Source organism: Panulirus ornatus, chromosome 50 (assembly GCF_036320965.1).
Source record: "Panulirus ornatus isolate Po-2019 chromosome 50, ASM3632096v1, whole genome shotgun sequence".
Taxonomy (NCBI): Eukaryota; Metazoa; Arthropoda; class Malacostraca; order Decapoda; family Palinuridae; genus Panulirus; species Panulirus ornatus.
This window is the reverse complement of record NC_092273.1, coordinates 25952602-25977362: the sequence shown is the minus strand read 5'-3', so window position 1 is coordinate 25977362 and position 24761 is coordinate 25952602. Positions and strand designations below refer to the sequence as shown.

The 24761-nt window shown below is 42.8% G+C and overlaps 1 protein-coding gene across 1 annotated transcript in view; it reads left to right on the top strand.

Annotated features, from left to right (window-relative positions):
• Positions 1-24761, top strand: part of SLO2 (slowpoke 2) — a 1142188-nt gene that overhangs the window by 578906 nt on the left and 538521 nt on the right. The window contains 7 exon segments of the mRNA XM_071691568.1: positions 4566-4730; positions 8117-8317; positions 14457-14466; positions 14469-14673; positions 18717-18866; positions 23711-23991; positions 24323-24358. Of these exon segments, the coding sequence (XP_071547669.1) occupies positions 4566-4730; positions 8117-8317; positions 14457-14466; positions 14469-14673; positions 18717-18866; positions 23711-23991; positions 24323-24358 (1048 nt within the window).

Below are 24761 nucleotides of genomic sequence, written 5' to 3'. Positions count from 1 at the left end.
GTTGATGGTGGTAGTTACCTGTCGTTGATGGTGGTAGTTACCTGTCGTTGATGGTGGTAGTTACCTGTCGTTGATGGTGGTAGTTACCAGTCGTCGATGGTGGTAGTTACCAGTCGTCGATGGTGGTAGTTACCAGTCGTTGATGATGGTAGTTACCAGTCGTTGATGGTGGTAGTTACCAGTCGTTGATGGTGGTAGTTACCAGTCGTTGATGGTGGTAGTTACCAGTCGTTGATGGTGGTAGTTACCAGTCGTTGATGGTGGTAGTTACCAGTCGTTGATGGTGGTAGTTACCAGTCGTTGATGGTGGTAGTTACCAGTCGTTGATGGTGGTAGTTACCGGTCGTTGATGGTGGTAGTTACCAGTCGTTGATGGTGGTAGTTACCAGTCGTTGATGATGGTAGTTACCAGTCGTTGATGGTGGTAGTTACCAGTCGTTGATGGTGGTAGTTACCGGTCGTTGATGGTGGTAGTTACCAGTCGTTGATGGTGGTAGTTACCAGTCGTTGATGGTGGTAGTTACCAGTCGTTGATGGTGGTAGTTACCAGTCGTTGATGGTGGTAGTTACCAGTCGTTGATGGTGGTAGTTACCAGTCGTTGATGGTGGTAGTTACCAGTCGTTGATGGTGGTAGTTACCAGTCGTTGATGGTGGTAGTTACCAGTCGTTGATGGTGGTAGTTACCAGTCGTTGATGGTGGTAGTTACCAGTCGTTGATGGTGGTAGTTACCAGTCGTTAATGGTGGTAGTTACCAGTCGTTGATGGTGGTAGTTACCAGTCGTTGATGGTGGTAGTTACCAGTCGTTGATGGTGGTAGTTACCAGTCGTTGATGGTGGTAGTTACCAGTCGTTGATGGTGGTAGTTACCAGTCGTTGATGGTGGTAGTTACCGGTCGTTGATGGTGGTAGTTACCGGTCGTTGATGGTGGTAGTTACCGGTCGTTGATGGTGGTAGTTACCGGTCGTTGATGGTGGTAGTTACCAGTCGTTGATGGTGGTAGTTACCAGTCGTTAATGGTTGTAGTTACCAGTCGTTGATGGCGGTAGTTACCAGTCGTTGATGGTGGTAGTTACCAGTCGTTGATGGTGGTAGTTACCAGTCGTTGATGGTGGTAGTTACCAGTCGTTAATGGTGGTGGTTACCAGTCGTTGATGGTGGTAGTTACCAGTCGTTAATGGTGGTAGTTACCAGTCGTTGATGGTGGTAGTTACCAGTCATTGATCGTGGTAGTAACCAGTAGTTACCGGTCTTTGGTGTTGGTAGTTGCCCACTGGGACCAGCAGACACCCCCCCCCCTTCTCCCCCTTTGCTACCTCAGCGATGACTCCGGTCCCTCAGTCGTGTCACTCCTCAGCTTACTGGGTTCCTCAGTAGCGCCTCCGCCACTCTTCCGTTATCTCAGCAGTGCCTCTCTCTCAGCTCTCGTACCCTTAGCTTCTCTGGCCAGAGCCAGATGTATTCCTCAGCTCCCCTGGTACCTTACTGGTACCCCTTCAGCGCCTTCCCAGGTACCTCAGGGTTCCTCTTTGAGCTTCCTTCAGTTCCTCAGTGGCGTCCTCAGCTCCTTCAGTACCTCAGCATCGCTCCTAGCTCCTCTGGTTACCTTAGTAGTGCACCTAGCTCCTTCATTGCACCACTAGTACCTCACTAGTGGTCCCCTCAGGTCATACAGTACCTCAGCAGTGGCATTCAGTTCCCCCAGTTCCTCATTAATGCCACAATCTCCCCTGGTACCTCAGCAGTGGCAACCCCGTATCCTCCAGTACCTCAGCAGTGGCAACCCAGTCTCCTCCAGTACCTCAGCAGTGGCAACCCCGTCTCCTCCAGTACCTCAGCAGTGGCAACCCCGTCTCCTCCAGTACCTCAGCAGTGGCAACCCCGTCTCCTCCAGTACCTCAGCAGTGGCATCTCATATCCTCCAGCACCTCAGCAGTGGCACCTCATATCCTCCAGCACCTCAGCAGTGGCAACCCCGTCTCCTCCAGTACCTCAGCAGTGGCAACCCCGTCTCCTCCAGTACCTCAGCAGTGGCAACCCCGTCTCCTCCAGTACCTCAGCAGTGGCAACCCCGTCTCCTCCAGTACCTCAGCAGTGGCAACCCCGTCTCCTCCAGCACCTCAGCAGTGGCATCTCATATCCTCCAGCACCTCAGCAGTGGCAACCCCGTCTCCTCCAGTACCTCAGCAGTGGCAACCCAGTCTCCTCCAGTACCTCAGCAGTGGCAACCCCGTCTCCTCCAGTACCTCAGCAGTGGCAACCCCGTCTCCTCCAGTACCTCAGCAGTGGCAACCCCGTCTCCTCCAGTACCTCAGCAGTGGCAACCCAGTCTCCTCCAGTACCTCAGCAGTGGCAACCCCGTCTCCTCCAGTACCTCAGCAGTGGCAACCCAGTCTCCTCCAGTACCTCAGCAGTGGCAACCCCGTCTCCTCCAGTACCTCAGCAGTGGCAACCCCGTCTCCTCCAGTACCTCAGCAGTGGCAACCCCGTCTCCTCCAGTACCTCAGCAGTGGCAACCCCGTCTCCTCCAGTACCTCAGCAGTGGCAACCCAGTCTCCTCCAGTACCTCAGCAGTGGCAACCCCGTCTCCTCCAGTACCTCAGCAGTGGCAACCCAGTCTCCTCCAGTACCTCAGCAGTGGCAACCCCGTCTCCTCCAGTACCTCAGCAGTGGCAACCCCGTCTCCTCCAGTACCTCAGCAGTGGCAACCCCGTCTCCTCCAGTACCTCAGCAGTGGCAACCCCGTCTCCTCCAGTACCTCAGCAGTGGCAACCCCGTCTCCTCCAGTACCTCAGCAGTGGCAACCCAGTCTCCTCCAGTACCTCAGCAGTGGCAACCCCGTCTCCTCCAGTACCTCAGCAGTGGCAACCCAGTCTCCTCCAGTACCTCAGCAGTGGCAACCCCGTCTCCTCCAGTACCTCAGCAGTGGCAACCCAGTCTCCTCCAGTACCTCAGCAGTGGCAACCCCGTCTCCTCCAGTACCTCAGCAGTGGCAACCCAGTCTCCTCCAGTACCTCAGCAGTGGCAACCCCGTCTCCTCCAGTACCTCAGCAGTGGCAACCCAGTCTCCTCCAGTACCTCAGCAGTGGCAACCCCGTCTCCTCCAGTACCTCAGCAGTGGCAACCCCGTCTCCTCCAGTACCTCAGCAGTGCCATCTTAAGCTTCGCTGCCTCAGCCGTGTCCACAGATCCTCCAGTACCCCAACATTGTGCCTCTCCCTCAGCTGTCCACGTCCTCAGCAGCGCCCTCGTCTGCACTGGTGCCTCAGCCATGCCCCTCCAGTACCTCACCCTTTCCTACCCACCTCCCTTCCTCCTCCAGCAGGAGAGCTACAGCCACCTCGGGATCATCGATCCACGGGGATTAATTTTGGTCAGCTCGGGATTAGTTGTGTCGTCCCTGGAAACAACATTGATTGTTGGCGAGAGTTGATGAAAAACGTCACCAATTTATATCTTTTTTTTCGATTTTCTCTTGAGGAGGAGTTAATCAAAACGTGGCGTCGTCCTTTTCAAGGCTTTCCTAGATAAATACCTGATGTTTAAGTGTGTGCTTATGGTCTACTTGCGTCCCCCAGCGTGGAAAGAGAAAACCTGTCATGTTTACTTGTTTACATTATCCTTTACCTAAACAGTCAGCGCCTTACAAATACTGTATAGTGAGGGTGGATTTGACTGGAACCACAAGTGTCGGGTCTAATGTGTCTTCACCAAAAGCCAGTGGTGTCGAGGTTTTTGTGAATATGGCCTTTAACTTGACCTTTATAGGGCGGGCGAAAAGCCATTGATTTTAAGGGTGTAGTGAAGATAGACTTGTCATGCCCCTTGCAGTTCACATCAAGTACCAATGTTGTTGAGGGTATAGAGAGAATGGCCTTCGACCTGACCCATGAATATAAGGTCAGAGGCCCATGGTGTAGTTAAAAGAGGTCCTTGGACCCAATCCATAAGCTTCATCTTAGCAGACCGTGGTGTCAGACTTGTAGTGAAGATAAGGCTGAAGATGTATGCGTAGTGAGTCTGGCCTTTGACCTTGACGTGGACAGGTCAGGTCGGAGGTATTCTTGTGGTATATCTAGGTCTATTATGGCTGTGGTGACAGACAGTTGGTTTGGTGTCTCTCCAAAATGAATATGATGGTGAGTGATTGTTTGAAGGGGGACACTGGATTCACTTGTGAATATTCACATTTTTAGTTAGAATATCTATCCTCCCATGTACTGAATAAGTTAGTACTATTGATCATTGTCCCTTAGGGAGGCAGTTATCACATTACCCCCCATTTTCAAGGAGCATATGTATGTAAAGTGCAAAACTGTAGTAATATGCGAGACCATTTGTTAACTTATTCGTGGATATTGATCACATTACAATCACGACCTAAAACACCTTTTTTTTTTTCCCCCAGTCATGTTTGTGTATCTACAGTCTTCCTCCTCTACCCAGACTTAGATAGTTGAAGGTCTCGTCTTGTCAGCTCGTCCTAATGATGTCAGGAACCAATTCGTTTACGACTACATACATCACCCTGCCTGCCTCTCACCCTTACAATTTTGACATTGCAGTTCGAGCAGCTGGCTTTCACGTGGATGGAGAGGAAGAAACTGGGAGGGACTTACTCAGCGCACCGGGCACAGAGCGAGCGCCATGTGGTCGTCTGCTCCACCAACCTGCAAGCTGACACCATCATGGACTTTCTCAATGAGTTCTATGCTCATCCACACCTCCAGGTCAGTTGAATAGAACTTCAGAAACCTGCGGGTAGGAGGCTTCTGTCGGGCGAAAGGATTATACAGGTCTGTCAGTTGGCCTGCTTAGACCTGAGGGCCAGTTGGGTAGGTTTGCATAGACCTGAGGGCCAGTTAGGGAGGCTTGCATAGACCTGAAGGCCAGTCAGGTAGGTTTGCATAGACCTGACGGCCAGCCAGGTAGGTTTGCAAAGACCTGAAGGCCAGTTAGCTGGGCTGGCTTAGACTTGAGGGCCAATCAGGTAGGTTTGTATAGACTTGAAGGCCAGTCAGGTAGGCTTGCATAGACCTGAGGAGATGGAGTGAGTATTTTGAAGGTTTGTTCAATGTGTTTGATGATAGAGTGGCAAATGTAGGATATTTTGGTCGGGGAGGTGTGCGAGGTGAGAGGGTTAGGGTGGATGGTTTGGTTAAGATAGAGGAGGTAATGAAAGCTTTGCAGAAGATGCAGTCCGGCAAGGCGGCGGGTTTTGATATTGCATTAGAATTTATCAAGAACGGGGTGACTGTGTTGTTGATTGGCTGGTAAGGATATTCATTGTACGTATGAATCATGGTGAAGTGCTAAAGAATTGGCGGAATGCATGCATAATGCCACTGTACAAAGACAAAGAGGATAAAGTTGTGTTCAAATTACAGAGGCATAAGTTTGTTGAGTATTACTAAGACAATGTACGGGAGAACAGAGAACAGAAGACTGACCGTTAGAAAAATCCTCACTTAGCCCCCATCTCTGTTCCTTCTTTAGCAAAGTAAAAGCAGGAGGGGAGAATTTCCAGGCCCCCTGCTCCCACCCCTTTTAGTCACCTTCTACGACACGCAGGGAATACTTGGGAAGTATTCTTTCTTCCCTATCCCGCAAGGATATATATATATATATATATATATATATATATATATATATATATATATATATATATATATATATATATGCAAGGAAATAGTGCAAATGACTGGGAGATATATAAAAGAAAGAGGCAGGAGGTCAAGAGAAAGGTGCAAGAGGTGAAAAAGAGGGCAAATGAGAGTTGGCGTGAGAGAGTATCAATAAATTTTAGGGAGAAGAAAAAGATGTTTTGGAAGGAGGTAAATCAAGTGCGTAAGACAAGAGAACAAATGGGAACATCGATGAAGGGGCTAATAGGGAGGTAATAACAAGTAGTGGTGATGTGAGAAGGAGATGGAGTGAGTATTTTGAAGGTTTGTTACATGTGTTAGATGATAGTGGCAGATATAGGGTGTTTTGGTCGAGGTGGTGTGCGAAGTGAGAGGGTTAGGGAGAATGATTTGGTAAACAGAGAAGAGGTAGTGAAAGCTTTGCGGAAGATGAAAGCCGGCAAGGCGGCGGGTTTGGATGGTATTGCAGTGGAATTTATTTAAAAAAAGGGGGTGACTGTGTTGTTGATTAGTTGGTAAGGATATTTAATGTATGTGTGACTCATAGTGAGGTGCCTGAGGATTGGCGGAATGCATACATAGTACCATTGTACAAAGGCAAAGGGGATAAAAGTGAGTGCTCAAATTACAGAGGTATAAGTTTGTTGAGTATTCCTGGGAAATTATATGGGAGGGTATTGATGGAGAGGGTGAAGGCATGTACAGAGCATCAGATTGGGGAAGAACGGTGTGGTTTCAGAAGTGGTAGAGGATGTGTGGATCAGGTGTTTGCTTTGAAAAATGTATGAGAAATAATTAGAAAAACTAATGGATTTGTATGTAGCATTTATGGATCTGGAGAAGGCATATTATAGAGTTGATAGACATGCTCTGTGGAAAGTATCAAGAGTATATGGTGAGGGAGGCAAGTTGCTAGAAGCAGAGAAAATTTTTTTATCGAGTATGTAAAGCATTTGTACGAGTAGGAAGAGAGGAAAGTGATTGGTTCTCAGTGAATGTCTGTTTGCGGAAGGGGTGCGTGATGTCTCCGTGGCTGTTTAATTAGTTTATGAATGGGGTTGTTAGGGAGGTGAATGCAAGAGTTTTGGAAAGAGGGGCAAGTATGCAGTCTCCTGTGGATGAGAGAGCTTGGGAAGTGAGTTAGTTGTTGTTCGTTGATGATACACCGCTGGTGGCTGATGCGGATGAGAAACTGCAGAAGCTGGTGACTGAGTTTGGTAAAGTGTGTGAAAGAAGAAAGCTTAGAGTAAATGTGAATAAGAGCAAGGTTATTAGGTGCAGTAGGGTTAAGGGACAAGTCAATTGGGAGGTAAGTTTGAATGGAGAAAAACTGGAGGAAATAAAGTGTTTTAGATATCTGGGAGTGGATTTGGCAGCGGATGGAACCATGGAAGCGGAAGTGAGTCACAGGATGGGGGAGGGGGGCGAATTCTGGGAGCGTTGAAAAATGTGTGGAAGGCGAAAACATTATCTCAGAAAGCAAAAATGGGTATGTTTGAAGGAATATTGGTTCCAACAATATTATATGGTTGCGAGGCGTGGGCTATAGATAGAGTTGTGCGGAGGGGGGTGGATGTGTTGGAAATGAGATGTTTGAGGACAATATGTGGTGTGAGATGGTTTGATAGAGTAAGTAATGAAAGGGTAAGAGAGATGTGTGGTAATAAAAAGTGTGTGGTTGACAGAGCAGAAGAGGGTGTTTTGAAATGGTTTGGTCACAGGAAAGAATGAGTGAGGAAAGATGGACAAAGAGGATATATATGTCAGAGGTGGAGGGGACAAGAAGTTGGAGACTGAATTGGAGGTGGAAGGATGGAGTGATAAAGATTTTGAGTGATCGGGGCCTGCGCATGCAGGAGGGTGAAAGGCGTGCAAGGAATAGGGTGAATTGGAACGATGTGATATACCGGGGTAGACGTGCTGTCAGTGGATTGAATCAGGGCATGTGAAGCGTCTGGGGTAAACCATGGAAAGTTTTGTGTGGCCTGGATGTGGAAAGGGAGCTGTGGTTTCGGTGCATTATACATGACAGCTAGAGACTGAGTGTGAATGAATTATGCCTTTGTTGTCTCTTCCTAGCGCTACCTTTGCGCACATGTGGGGGGAGGGGGTTGTTATTTCATGTGTGACGGAGAGAGTCAATAAAGACAGCAAGTATGAATCATGTGTATGTGTATATATGTATATGTGTATATGTATATGTGTGTGTATATATGTATACGTTGAAATGTATAGGTATGCATATGTGCGTGTGTGGACGTGTATGTATATACATGTGTATGTGGGTGGGTTGGGCCATTCTTTCGTCTGTTTCCTTGCGCTACCCCGCTAACGCGCGAGACAGCGACAAAGTATAATAATAAAAAGAAATAGACACACACACACACACACACACACACACACACACGATCAGATCTGCATCATTTGTGAAAATAAGGATTGAAAGTGACTGCCTTCCTCTCCTCCGACAGGATTACTTCGTTGTTTTATTATCGCCGATGGAGTTGGACCCCACGATGAAGATGATCCTTCAGGTGCCGATGTGGGCGCAGCGTGTGATATACATCCAGGGGTCGTGTCTCAAGGACGCAGACCTGACGCGCGCTAGGATGAGTGATGCCGAGGCTTGCTTCATCCTAGCTGCCAGACACTACGCCGATAAAACTGCAGCTGTGAGTTGGCCTCAGTACCAGTACCTAAACTACCACAACATTGCCACATCTGGGCTAGTACATAGACGTCTTGTTTACAGTACTTGTTATATATATATATATATATATATATATATATATATATATATATATATATATATATATATATATATATATATCTTTTCTTTCATACTATTCGCCATCTCCCGCATTAGCGAGGTTGCGTTAAGAACAGAGGACTGGACCTTTGAGGGAATATCCTCACCTGGCCCCCTTCTCTGTTCCTCCTTTTGGAAAATTAAAAAAAAAAAAAAAAAAGGGGAGGATTTCCAGCCCCCCCCCCCCCCGCTCCCTTCCCTTTTAGTCGCCTTCTACGACACGCAGGGAATACGTGGGAAGTATTCTTTCTCCCCTACCCCCAGGGATAATATATATATATATATATATATATATATATATATATATATATATATATATATATATATATATATATCCTTCTTTTTTTTCCAAAAGAAGGAACAGAGAAGGGGGCCAGGTGAGGATATTCCCTAAAAGGCCCAGTCCTCTGTTCTTAACGCTACCTCGCTAATGCGGGAAATGGCGAATAGTATGAAAGAAAGAATATATATATATGTATATATATATATATATATATATATATATATATATATATATATATATATATATATATATTGCTGCCCCAGAACAAGACTGTATTATTTTCTGTTCTTTGATTTCTGACTCACTGTGAGTGAACCCTCTTTCAGGCACAGCCTAGCACATACGAGGTGTGATCAGAAACTTTGAAGACTTAGCCTTTATCTTTAAAGAACAAGGCACATAAAAACATTTTCATAAGTATTCCTCTTGGATTTGGTTTTGGTGCATAACACACGACAGCTAGAGAATGAATGTGAACGAATGTGGTCTTTTTTTGTCTGTTTTCCTGGCGCTACCTCGCTGACGCAGGGGGTGGCGATGCTGTTTCCTGTGGGGCGTGGTGGCGACGGAATGGATAGTGGCGAGCAATTATGAATATGTGCATGTGTATATATGTGTACGCAGAACTTTCATTTCACCTTGAAGAGATATATGCAACAGTCCCCACTGGAAAAAAAGAATAAAAACTACTTTCGTTTATTGCATACGAAAGTACTCTGTTTTTATTTTCTCTTTCCAGTGGTGAATGCTGCATGTAAGTATATGTATACTTACGAATGTGTATATATATATATATATATATATATATATATATATATATATATATATATATATATATATATATATATATCTATATATATATATATATATATATATATATATATATATATATATATATGTGTGTGTGTGTGTGTGTGTGTGTATGTACATGCATCTATGTGTATATTTGTATATGAGAGTGGATGGGTCTTCGTGTGTTTCCCGGCGATACTTGGCTAGCGCAGGAAACGGTGATCAAATATGAGTAAATAGGTTTGTATATTTTTTTTCCCCACTCATATTCGTCACTTCCCGCATTAGCGGGGTAGCGTCAAGAATAGATGACTGAGCCTGATAAGGGAAACATCAGTTGGCTCCTTTCTCTGTTCCTTCTTTTTAGAAAACTAAAGCAGAAGGGGAGGATTTCCAGCCCCCGACTCCCACCCTCTTAAGTTGCCGTCTGCGACACGCAGGGAATACATGTGAAGTATTCTTCCTCTTCTACCTCAAACACACACACACACTCGCACATTATATATATATATATATATATATATATATATATATATATATATATATATATATATATATATATATATATTCCTATGAGTCCACGGTGAAAGTGAAACACGAAAAGTTCCCAAGAGCACTTTCGTGTAATAATCACATCATCAGGGAGAGACACAAGAGAGAAATATAACAGTCTGTTGATATACATCGAAGAGACGGAGCTAGGACGCCTTTCCAACATATATATATATATATATATATATATATATATATATATATATATATATATATATATATATATATATATATGCTAGAGGTAGGAGAGAAAGAATTCTACTCTAGTATTCTCTACATATGTTGTAGATAACTTGAGGGGTAGGAACAGTGGGCTAGACCCTCCCCCTCCATCCTGTATTAATTTGTAAAGGACAGAACAGAAGATGAAGCCAAGTGATGAGTGCACACTCTCTTGAAGGCTCGGTCTGTATGAGTGTGTGTGTCGCTGGAACAAAGATGAAAAGAAGGGTGAGATACGTGGTGTGTTTTAGGGAAGGTACCTGGGAACATATTGTGGCCCTGCGTGAAACAAAGCTTAAGGATACAGATGAAGAATTTGTGAATATGGGGAGTGGCTGGAGAGCAGTTGGTGTCAACATGAGGTTAGCGTCATATGGCGGGGAGAGAGGCGTCTCCTTCCTGGACCAGTGGAACTTCTATGACAGGAGTTCTATGTATGTTAGGGATGGGGTACATTTGTCTAGCATGGGAGTCGTTCAGTTTGCTTGTTGTTTGGAGAGGGAGGTGTCAGGGGTGTCCTTTTTTTTTCTTTAGATTGTTTAGGTCAAGGAATGAGGGTCAGGGGGCATAAATTCAAAGAAAAGACTATTAAAGGGAGTGACAAGAAATTCAAGAATAGAGAGGGAGGTAATCATAAAGGACCTTAATGTAAACTATACATACTGTAGGAGTTTGAGAAAGAAGAGGGATCATTTGAGGGCAATAGTTAGCACAGACTCTATTGATATTGTATGTTTAACTGGAACATGGATGAATTTTGATGAAAGGGATTGGACGGATAGGAGGTGGGGTAGCACTTTTTATCTGGGATGATATTAAAAGCTGTTACACGAGTGATATTAAAAAAAAAAAAGAATCGATTTTGGGTTCATATAGACGAAAACAGTGAAAGGTCATTATTATGAACATTATACAGACCTCCCCTCCAGATTAGGTAGTCTGAGGGTGAAATTGTTATGGGACAAAATTAGGAAGGCTTGTGATCAAAATGTATGTGTTGGATGTGACTTTAACTTCAGTACAATCAACTAGGAAGTTAATGAGGGAGATGTTGATTCAGAGGAATTTATGGAGACAGTCCAAGATTTTCTAACACTGGTGATTTCCGAGGGAACCATAGGGTGATTACATTTTAGATTTGATACTAACAATTTCAAACAACCTTATAGATGAAGATGATAATGGCGACCACAAGAAAATAAGATTGAAAATAATAAAGGATATGAATAGGAAGGAGAATGAAATGTTCGTTCCCTGCTTTCGTAAGGCCAGCTTTGTGGGGCTGCCTAGACACCTTGCGTGTGTTGATTGGGTGGGAGTAAATGAAGGTGGGCTGAGTTCAGATGGAGCAAGTAGTGAAGGTCAGCCAGGTGATTCGCATCAGCTTTCCAATTGTGTCAGGTCTAGTGTGGGTGAGGCAAGGGAGACCATCAACCTTAAAAAGGTCCCAGGTAACAATAAAAAAGGGACAGGAATTGAATATACCATATAGGCAATATAGGACCAACAGCAATGACCCAAAATGGCTAAATAATACAATAAAACATCTTACAGGGCAGAAGAAGGTATGGTAAAACAGGGGAGGAAAACAGTTTACTGATCAGCTAATGCAAATGAAGCTAATGATAAAATCAGAGATTAGGAAGACTAAAAAAAACTTACAAAATTAAGATAGCTAACGAAGCTAAAAACATCAAAAGATTTTTTGCAAATGTACAGAACAAAGGTTAGAGAGAAAATTGGACCTATCAAATTCCATTCTGAGATTGAAATATGTGAAGTTTTAAACAATCACTTTATATAAGTATTTAAGCTTGAGGAAAATACAAACATTCTGGTTTCAGAGGAAATTTACTGGAAGGACGAACGCAGGAAGCTATGCGATATAGAGAATAAATTTGATACTTTAAAATAAACCTAATGATTAAAAGTAAACCAGAGTCGTGGACCAGATGGTATTAATGCGAGGGTCTCGAAAGTAAGGAGGAAGTAAGAGGTCTGCCTTTAAATATGTTTAGTAAGGTTTTTAAGGTGAAGCTCATGGGATTTTCTTAAATTGTTCTCCAGTTTCATTTAGGATAACATTGTCACCCTTTCAAGACTTAAGTTTATTGATATCTCTCATGGGCTGTAGGACTTTGCTCATATAGCAAGAGCTTTTCATATCCCAAAGTTCAAGTTATGAAAAATGGAATGGGAAAGGCTGAGATTAAACTAATTGCACGAGTTCCTTTTCTTGCTTTTTGTCATAGGAAAACAATGCAATGTGCATTGAGTGACTCGAATGGACAAATAGCTTAATCTCTCTTATTTCAGTCGATAAACCAGAAAAAAATATATTTATGGTGTAGACTCGGCCTTAATGATATTTAGCAAAAGGTAGTCATTAAATTCAACAACATACATACACATGTTGTGCTGATGCTGTGTCCTGTGCTGATGCTGTGTTCTGTGCTGATGCTGTGTTCTGTGCTGATGCTGTGTCCTGTGCTGATGCTGTGTCCTGTGCTGATGCTGTGTTCTGTGCTGATGCTGTGTCCTGTGCTGATGCTGTGTCCTGTGCTGATGCTGTGTCCTGTGCTGATGCTGTGTTCTGTGCTGATTCTGTGTCCTGTGCTGATGCTGTGTTCTGTGCTGATGCTGTGTCCTGTGCTGATGCTGTGTTCTGTGCTGATGCTGTGTTCTGTGCTGATGCTGTGTCCTGTGCTGAAGCTGTGTCCTGTGCTGATGCTGTGTCCTGTGCTGATGCTGTGTCCTGTGCTGATGATGTGTTCTGTGCTGATGCTGTGTCCTGTGCTGATGCTGTGTCCTGTGCTGATGATGTGTTCTGTGCTGATGCTGTGTCCTGTGCTAATGCTGTGTTCTGTGCTGATGATGTGTTCTGTGCTGATGCTGTGTTCTGTGCTGATGCTGTGTTCTGTGCTGATGCTGTGTTCTGTGCTGATGATGTGTTCTGTGCTGATGCTGTGTTCTGTGCTGATGCTGTGTTCTGTGCTGATGCTGTGTTCTGTGCTGATACTGTGTCCTGTGCTGATGCTGTGTCCTGTGCTGATGCTGTGTTCTGTGCTGATGCTGTGTCCTGTGCTGATGTGTTCTGTGCTGATGATGTGTTCTGTGCTGATGCTGTGTTCTGTGCTGATGCTGTGTCCTGTGCTGATGCTGTGTTCTGTGCTGATGCTGTGTTCTGTGCTGATGCTGTGTTCTGTGCTGATGCTGTGTCCTGTGCTGATGTGTTCTGTGCTGATGATGTGTTCTGTGCTGATGATGTGTTCTGTGCTGATGCTGTGTTCTGTGCTGATGATGTGTTCTGTGCTGATGCTGTGTTCTGTGCTGATGCTGTGTCCTGTGCTGATGCTGTGTCCTGTGTTGATGCTGTGTCCTGTGTTGATGCTGTGTCCTGTGCTGATGCTGTGTTCTGTGCTGATGATGTGTTCTGTGCTGATGCTGTGTTCTGTGCTAATGCTGTGTTCTGTGCTGATGATGTGTTCTATGCTGATGCTGTGTTCTGTGCTGATACTGTGTCCTGTGTTGATGCTGTGTTCTGTGCTGATGCTGTGTTCTGTGCTGATGATGTGTTCTGTATGTGACAGTCTCCTCACAACTGCACACCCAAGTGACAGATCCTCCCATCCGCTTCTAGATACTGGCTGTGAAGGATTAATGAACAGCTTATTAATGATGATTTTCTTCATTAGGCTTCATATATATGTTGTCTGATCTCCCCCACACACGTTTTTCATTGTAGCACAAGGAAAGAATCGTATGTCACAGCTAAACACATCGGATGATATACTGTTACAATGGAAATACTAATTGCCTTTTCCTCACTTCAGTTGAGGTAGAATAATCAGCTTCAGTTTAGCTTGAAGTATGAACATATTATTGTAACAATGACAGCACCAGATAGGTGCCATTGCCTAAGGCAGTAAATCCAAATAAACTAACAGGAAACAGAAAGACAAGGATGCCAAATTTTCGTATAGTTTCACAGGACATCAGACGCAAGTTTTGGCATCTCTACTCTCTGTTTCCTGTGGTTTTATTTGGATTTGATTTCTACATTACCGTTGTGGTTATTTTGATGTGGCAGTAAGTATGTGAATATCCGTAACAGAGGATTCCACCCTTGGCTAATTCTCAATTTCTTCCATAGGATGAGCATACTATCTACGGTCGTGGGCTGTGAAAGATTTTGCTCCCAATGTACCTCAGTATGTGCAGGTGTTCCGGCCAGAGAACAAGCTGCATGTGAAGTTTGCCGAGCATGTGGTGTGTGAAGATGAATTCAAGTATGCCTTGTTGGCCAACAACTGTATGAGCCCTGGCATATCCACCTTGGTTACACTACTGTTGCACACATCCCGTGGCCAGTGAGTTATAGTCTGCCTTTACATAATGGTGTGGGAGGTGATTTAACTTCGATAGCTTATGTTACCTTAGCTGTTCACATATCATATGAAATTTTCATTTTAATGATCACTGCTCAGCAGCATTCCTTTGGACTTAGGCGTGTACTGTACGGAAGGGAAGTTCTAAGCTTATAGGGCCACATCTCTTGAACTTTCTTTACTATACAACATTTTTAACTTCTGCATTGTATCTCCGTTCACAAATTCATCATTCTGTCTGTTCTATTCATCCACTCTTCTTATCTATATAATATACTTTGTCGTTGTCTCCTGCGTTAGCGGGCTAGTACAAGGAAACAGACGAAAGAATGACCCAACCTACACACATGTATATACATACACGTCCACACACGCTCATAGACATACCTCTACATTTCAACGTATACTTACATATACATACACAGACATATATATATATATATATATATATATATATATATATATATATATATATATATATATATATATATATATATATATTTTATATATATATATATATATATATATATATATATATATATATATATATATATGTGCATAATTCATACTTGCTGCCTTTATTCATTCCCGTCGCCTCCCCGCCACACATGAAATGACACGCCCCTCCCCCCGCACGGGCGCGAGGTAGTGTTAAGAAAAGATAACAAAGGCCACATTCATTCACACTCAGTCTCTAGCTGTCATGTATAATGCACCGAAACTACAGCTCCCTTTCCACATCCAGGTCCCACATCCATAGTTTACCCCAGACGCTTCAATCCTTTGACAGCACGTCGACCCCGGTATACCACATCATTCCAATTCACTCTATTCCCTGTACGCCTTTCACTCTCCTGCATGTTCAGGTCCCCATCGCTCAAAATCTTTTTCACTCCATCCTTCCACCTTCAATTTGGTCCCCACTTCTCGTTCCCTCCACCTCTGACACATATATCCTCTTTGTCAATCTTTCCTCGCTCATTTTTCTGTGACCAAAAAATTTCAATACACCCTCTATTGCTCTCCCAACCACACACTTTTTATTACCACACATCTCTCTTACCCTTTAATTAGGTACCCGATCAAGCCACCTCACACCACGTAGTCCTCAAACATCTCATTTCCAACACATCCACCCTCCTCTGCACAACTCTATCTATAGCCCACGCCTCGCAACCATATAACATTGTTGGAACCACTATTCCCTCAAACATACCCATTTGTGCTTTCCGAGATAATGTTCTCACCTTCCACACATTTTTAACACTCCCAGAACTTTCGCCCCTCCCCCACGCTGTGACTCAATTCTGCTTCCATGGTTCCATCCGCTGCCAAATCCAATTCCAGATATCTAAAACACTTCACTTCCTCCAGTTTTCCTCCATTCAAAGTTACCTCCCAGTTGACTTGTCCCTCAACCCTACTGTACCTAATAACCTTGCTCTTATTCACATCTACTCTCAGCTTTCCTCTTTCGCACACTTTACCAAACTCAGTCACCAGCTTCTGTACTTTCTCACCCAAATCAGCCACCAGCGCTGTATCATCAGCGAACAACTGAAGCACTTCCCAAGCCCTCTCATCCACAACAGACTGCATACTTGCCCCTCCCCAAAACTCTTGCATTCACCTCCCTAACAACCCCATCCATAAACAAATTAAACAACCATGGAGACATCACGCATCCCTGCTGCAAACTGACATTCATTGGGAACCACTCACTTTCATCTCTTCTTACTCGTACACATGCCTTACATCCTTAATAAAAACTTTTCACTGCTTCTAGCAACTTGCCTCCCACACCGTATACGCTTAATACCTTCCACAGGGCATCTCTATCAACTCTACCATATGCCTTCTCCAGATCCATAAATGCAACATACATATCCATTAGTATTTCTAATTATTTCTCACATACATTTTTCAAAGGAAACGCCTGATCCACACATCCTCTACCACTTCTGAAACCACACTACACTTCCCCAATCTGATACTCTGCACATGCCTTCACCCTCTTAATTGATACCCTCCCATATAATTTCTCACCTTTGCCTTTGTACAATGGCACTATTCATGCGTTCCGCCAATCCTCAGGTACTTCACCATAAGCCGTACATACACTGAATATCCTCACCAACCAGTCATAAACACAGTCGCCCCCTTTTTTGATGAATTCCACTGCACTACCAACCAAACCCACCGCCTTGCCGGCTTTCATATTCCACAAAGCTTTCATTATCTCTTCTCTGTTTACCAAACCATTCTCCCTGATCCTTTCACTTCGCACACCACCTTGACCAAAACACCCTATGTCTGCCATTCCATCATCTAACACATTCGACAAACCTTCAAAATACTCACTCCATCTCCTCCTCACATCACCACTACTTGTTATTACCTCCCCAGTAGCCCCCTTCACCGATGTTCCCATTTGTTCTCTTGTCTTACGCACTTTATTTACCTCCTACCAAAACATATTTTTATTCTCCCTGAAATTTGATGATACTCTCATCCCAACTCTCATTTGCCCTCTTTCTCACCTCTTGCACCTTTCTCTTGACCTCTCGCCTCTTTCTTTTATACATCTCCCAGTCATTTGCACTATTTCCCTGCAAAAATCGTCCAAATTCCTCTGTCTTCTATTTCACTGATGATTTTACTCCTTCATCCCACCACTCGCTACCCTTTCTAATCTGCCCACCTCCCACGCTTCTCATGCCACAAGCATCTTTTGCGCGAGCCACCACTGCTTCCCTAAATACATCCCATTTCTCCCCCACTCCCCTTTCGTCCTTTTGCTCTCACGTTTTTCCATTCTGCACTCATTCTGTCTTGGTACTCTCTCACACTAGTCTCTTTCCCAAGCTTACTTACTCTCACCACTCTCTTCACCCCAACATTTTCTCTTCTTTTCTGAAGACCTCTACAAATCTTCACCTTTGCCTCTACAAGATAATGATTAGACATCCTTCCAGTTGCACCACTCAGCACATTACTGTCCAAAAGTCTCTTTCACGTTGCTATCAATTAACACGTAATCCAATAACACTCTCTGGGCATGTCTCCTACTTTTTTTTTTTTTTTTATACTTTGTCGCTGTCTCCCGCGTTTGCGAGGTAGCGCAAGGAAACAGACGAAAGAAATGGCCCAACCCCCCCCCCATACACATGTACATACACACGTCCACACACGCAAATATACATACCTACACAGCTTTCCATGGTTTACCCCATACTTACATACATATATTTATGTATATCTCTTTTTAAACCAGGTATTCCAAATCACTAGTACTTTTTCAGCACACAAATCTACAAGCTCTTTGCCATTTCCATTTATAACACTAAACACTCCATGTACACCAATTATTCCCTCAACTGCCACATTACTCACCTTTGCATTCAAATCACCCATCACTATAACCCAGTCTCACACATCAAAACTGCTAACACACTCACTCAGCTGCTCCCAAAACATTTTTCTTATGCTATGAAATTACTTCTTTGTAGCTTCTCTGAAAAGTTTCTCACTTAATCTCATGTTACAGCCTTTAGTTGCTGTATCCGTGCATCTTTCAAAGAACTGTTCACTGTTGACTTCATCAAACTAGCAGATGTGAATATCTCTTTATACAGTATGAGAGAGAGAGAGAGAGAGAGAGAGAGAGAGAGAGAGTGTGCACTTGAAGGGTCCTATCTCCTGAGCTATCTATGCCATTAAGTAGCCTTTAAAACCTTGATAAACTTGTGACTTTCACTGTCTCACTGTTTAGTTTATTCTAACCATCCACTTCCTGTGCTTTTTAACATCTCTTTTTTAAGTGGCTTTTAGCCCAGCTTTAGCCCTGGCCTCTAGTTACTCTGGTGATGCATCCCATGAAGAATTACTCATTGTCATTGTTATCCATCTGATTTAGAAACATGAAGGTTGCTATGAGGTCCCTTGCCTCTCTTCTGTGTTTGTGTCTGTTTTTTTACCTGAGTTGGCTTTGATGACTCAAGCTATTTCTACCCTTTTCCCCACAGGGAAGGGCAGGCATCACAGGAGGACTGGCACCGCCTCTATGGCAAGTGCTCTGGCAACGAGATCTACCACATCAAGCTGAGCGATTCTCGTTTCTTTGGGGAGTACGAAGGCAAGAGTTTCACCTATGCCAGCTTCCACTCCCACAGAAAGTTAGTCTCTCCCTTCTCTTGCCCCATTTATGTTTTACATTCCATGTGCCTCATTCTGATCGTTTTTTGCATAGGTATTGCATTAGACAGCAAGATAAAGTTTTTGATGTGAAAGGTTCATTCAAACAAACACAGAACATACACAGGTACATACACATGGGGTGGAGGTGGGCTGCATTCGTGGAATGCAAGAGTATATATGTTGTCTCTCACATGAAGTTCATAGAAAAATATTCATAAGGGGAGTGTATGGAGGTACTCCTTTGGTGGACCTATCATTTCCCAAGTGGTAAGGAACAAAAAACACATCAGAGACACTTCCTTAACTAGGTTTGGATAACTAGGTGCAGTACAGGTGCAGTGATCAGACTTGAGAGGCAAAAGCTAGTTTTGGTCTGTATTGTGAATAGCTTACCAAACATTTCCTTGTTGACCCATTTTACTTCATTATGATTCATATGTTTGGCAGCAGACAATTTGTGTATTTCACAACTCTCTTGACATGCACCTCTAGTGACAGATTAGGTACAATGTCAACTCCCAGGTTTCTTTCAGTCATAGATGCTTTTATTTTATTTCCTGATTGGTATTAGATACATTAAGGTTTTCTTTGAGTGTATCTCATCTTCATTACCTTGCTATTTCTCATGTTAAATTTCATAGCCCATTTATCAGATCAACTTTAAAGTTTTTCCAGGTTCCCTTGTAAGATGATGCAATCATTGTTATTCTTAATCTCTTTCATGGCCTGGGCATCATCCACAAACATATCTAAGTAGGAGTCTATTGCATCTGGGAAGTTATTCACATATATTAAGAACGACGGTAGGCCCAAGACCAAGCACCCTAGCATGTTGCTTATCACCCCAGTGAATTTTGAGAACCCCCTTCTTACCTATGACCATTGACTTCTTGACTCAAGTAATCTTCTGAATATTGGAAACTTTGGAATGGTGTACTGCATAAGAAAGGCGGAGTAAAAACTCGGCCACAGTCACCATCAGCATGAGACCAGTTTCCTACTAGCATCTTTTATACCAGCATTGATCATCTACCTACAAAGCTGGAATACCTAAAGGCTATGTATTCTGCTGTTGTGGCCCATTTTGGCGTGATAATTGATGCGATCAGTGCAAAGGGAAATAATAATGTTTACATATGTCAAAGGGCTGCAAGGTTGCAGCAATGTGTCTAGAGGGCCTGGTGGATTCCATCTTTTATGAATTCCTTCAATATGTTCAGTATCCAGAAGGTAAGTCAGAGGTGATGAAAAACCCTCTAGATGCCCTTTGTAAACTCATCACCATGCAACTAGATATTGCTCTGCCCTGTGTGGCTTTAGTAATCTGTGATTATCATGGTGTCAAATGCTGAAGGGGAACATTCATTCTTAACTTTGAATTGCATGAAAAATCGACTGCATGGAATGCTGTCTCAGGAGAAACACGGGCTTGGCAGTTCTTATCTGGGAGTAAGACATATCGAAATGTAATTGATTTTTCTAGAAAAGTGTTGCAAGAAATATGTCTAAGGTTGAGAAAGCAGTTAAGGAACTTTATTTTAATTTGTGCTATTGAAAAATTGATCTTTATTTCCCCGTGGCATTGACAAGGTGTTTTAGATCAGGAAGGTTTATATGCTTTTGTACTTTGCTAAATAGAATGTTACAAGTTTTAGGTTACTTTCCACAAATATTTTTGTGGTTGAAATATAGGGAAACACAGATTCCACATACTTTCTACTGGATGTGAACCAAGCATGCTATCCAGTCCATGACTGGCTCCTGTAAAACTTGTATATGCAGTCTTATATTGTCATGCTTTTTAAATTAAGTTTAAGGAAGTTAAGCCCTCCCAGCTATTCTTGTGCCTGAGGCTCCATGCTACTTTGACATGACCCTAGCTAGCTCTCATGTTCCTCATATCCTGATTGAAAGCCAAAAAAATTTCTTCAAGATTCCCTCAAAAAAATTGTGGAAGTATGGGTTAGCATAATCTGTTTTCCAAAGTCTACAACTTCAAATTACATATGGTATATGTGGGATATATCCCCTAGATTAATCTAATCACCATGCATGATTGTTTCATAACTGGCACTTTAGGTAGAGGAAGCTTGTCTTGGGGTTAGACTATGATGGGCCATTGTCAGACTTTTGAAAACTATATTCAAAAGTTTGATCATTGATGTCAACAAAAGCAACTATTTGGGTAACATCTGGTCATAAATGATATACACTTAAATGGAAATATGCACTTCCTTGCATAAGATCAATGATTAGTCAGTGATGCAGGCAAGATTATGGTTTCCTTTGGTGTCAGATTCTTTGATGACAGAGTTAACATATATATCAACATCTTGGTGAATGTAGAGAGCAGTAATGCTGGTCAGCCCCTCGTCAGTCATTAATATATATCTTAAGGTGTCAATGAGCATTGAATGATCTCTAAGTTGTGGCATTGAAGACTGGCATGGTCTGCAGAGAGTGAGGGATGACATGGATATTCAGATGCATCCTATTAGTAATGGCATCAGGAAGGGTAGACAACATTCTGGGAACTTCATGTGTTGATATGCCATCAGATTTTTTGTTCTGTGTCAGCTGATACAGTATGTGGGAGGAAAGACATATGTTCTTTTTTGATACCATACCAGATGTAATCTATCAGTTTGTCAATAAAATCTGGGAGGATTTACGGAGGACACAGTTGGAATAGGGGTTTGCTGAGTCTGGCAAGTTGAATGATAGAATTGATGATAAAAGGCAAGAAGATGCTGGTGTGTTTAGGTACCAAGTCTTTCTTCATGCAGTTTAGGAAGCTTTGGGAGATGCATTAACATATTCTCCAAATTCACATGCTGTGGTTCATATGCTGTTATAGAAAGTGTCATCCCCTCATTTCTTTTGAAGGAAGAAATAAGGAATCACTTGTGGTGCATTAACTAGATTGCAGTTTTTAGCTTGGAGCACATTATACAGTGGCATCAAGGACTTTAGAAGATGACTGCAGATTTGGAGGTAGATGATGAAGTTAAATATTAGCATAGAGTAGCAAGACCATGAAATGTTGTGGCAGGATTTCTCCTCATTGCAGTGATGTTGGATGTCTTTTATGGAAGGAGATCAAGCAGTAACTTAGTTGACACACTTTGATAATTCTATCTTGTCTCGCATAATTTCTTCAGCTGTAGAATATCTGTGGTGGCAGCATTCCCTTCCTTAAAACCACCAGTAGTAACAAGTTCCCTACCACCAACATATTCTTCAGTAAAGTAGCACCACATCTCGATCAGAAATTAAGTATGTCCGCAAAAATATACTTTTATCTCTGAAAGTTACAAGGAAATTTCCTTACAAAATCCTTTTGACATTTCAGTATGTACAGAATTTTTTTTTTCATGCTTCAGTGCCATTTTCCACAATAGCGAGGTAGTACCAGGAACAGAGGAAGAAAGGCTACATCCATTCTCTAGCTGTCATGTGTAATGCACAGCTCCCTATCCGCAACCAGGCTCTACAGATCTTCCCGTGATTTACCCCAGATACTTCACATGCCCTGTTTCAGTCCATTTACAGCACATTGACCCTAGTATACCACATCATTCCAATTTACTCTATCTTGTGTATGCCTTTCACCCTCCTAAATGTTCAGGTCCTGATCACTTAGAATCATTTTCACTCCATCATTCCATATCCAATTTGGTCTCTTCATTCTCCTTGTGCCGTCCACATCTGACATCTATATGCTTTTTGTCAATCTTTCCTCGTTCATTCTCTCCATATGTCCAAACCATTTGCACATCTCTTTTACCCTTCCAATACCGACTCGATCGAATCACCCAACACCAAATAATGTCCTAAAACATTGCATTTCCATCATATCCACCTTCCTTTGCACAGCCTCGCATCCACATAATGTTGGGACAACTATTCTTCAAACATACCCATTTTTGCCCTCCCAGATAACATTCTCTCTTTCCACGCAATCTTCAATGGTTTCAGAACCTTCGCCCCCTTCCCCACCTTATGCTTTCTTCCACATACCTGATTTATAAACATGAAGGCTGTAATCAGGTTACCCATCTCTCTTCTCCTCTCCATGAAGGACAGATGAATAACCCTTAGCCTTTCATTATAGCTTAGCTTTCCATATTTAGGTACCATTCTAAGTTTCCTTCTCTGGACCTTCATAATCAAATCTTAGAGCTTCTTTAGGTGCAGTGATCAGACATTTTTAGCATAATCCAATTTTAGTGTAATGAGATTTGTGAGAAGTTTACCAAACATTTATTTATCCTTATACTTAAATTCACATTCATTTTTTCATACCTGCCAGCAGACAGTTTGTCTCTCAGAATACTGATGTGTAGCTTCAGTGTCAGATTAGACACAATGTCTACTCCTAAGATGCTTTCCTGTCACTTATTTTCTGCTTGGTGATATTTGCACCAAAACTTTCTTTTACTTGATTGGACTGAATTTCTTCATGCATCTATCAGAGCAACTTTGGAGTTTGTTCTGGTTGTCCTGCAAGCTGATGCAATCATCATTTACACTTGTATCTCATGACCTTAGTATCATCTACAAAAAAGTCTAGGTAAGAGTCTAGTCCATATTTCAGGTCATCTGCATACACCAAAAATAGCAGTATATTCATGAGAACAATATTTTAATTTCATCCATTTGATTTTGTATTGCAAATATACAAGTTTCTGCTTACACTCACCTGTATGTGCTGTATTGGTGTTCAAGTAATAGTCGCCAATGTTCTATCATAACCATTCTTATGTAGTTGCTCCTCAGAGCCTCTTTCCTGCAGAATGGGGTCACGTTCCATGTTTCCCAGGTATGGCGTGGCTTTGGTTGGGGTGCGGCCGGCTGAGCTTCCTGAGTTCTACGAGGACACCATTTTGTTGAATCCTGGCCCTAGACACATAATGAAAAAGACTGACATGTGTTTTTACATGAGCATCACCAAGGAAGAGAATAGTGCCTTTGTGGTGGGAACTAACACCACTAGCAGTCAAGAGGGAAGAGTGGAAGGAGGGGACTCCTCCCTCAAAGACCCTGAAAAGGGGAATGTGGAGAAAAGTGATCGTGAGGAGCCTGTTCCTAAACCAAGATCAGGTAAGTTTTCACTTTACTAACACCTCTTGGGACAAGTTGGGACAGATTTCATAAATGCATATTCTTCCTAAACATTCCTTTTGTAGACATTAAATGTTTTATTTCCTTCCTGTCGCTTAAATTCTTTTTTAAATGCCACTTATTTGTTTTCTCCTCTTCAGTAACTATTCAATCAGTTTCTCAGAAGTTAGTAACTCATGTGAAGCGCTATCACACTCTGTCATACCCTACGGCAGCAGTCACTAGCTTTGTACATGCTGTTCATGCGAGGTATCTATTTGCAGAAGATCTTAACTTCAAGTAAACTACATATGGTACTTTTCACTTGTAGGCCGACGATGTGTCCTGCTCAAGCTGCGACGCAACGGTATGGATGGGAAGCCTTTCCTGTACAGCAACCCCCGTACTTACCCCCACAGTGATTTTTTCTTAGCATTTAGGCGCAGAGGCAGTCAGCTCTAAATTTTTCTTTTAGTGATCACTTTATGATCCATCAGGATTCTATTGCTGGTGCCTGACCACCAGATTGCATCCTCATGTAGACTGAATCTAAAACTAGAACTTAGTTAGATTTTGTGTCTGAGTACAGTGTAAATAATCATGGCATAGCTGAAATATGAAACAAAAGGAAGTGCATTAAGATCCATACACATGGATTTTATTGTCAGTTAAACAATGAATACAAAGGCATACACTTATCATTTCAAGTAGGAAAGTCGTATTATATTTTTTTCATTTTAAAACTGACTTTGTCTCCGTACATTAGGTAT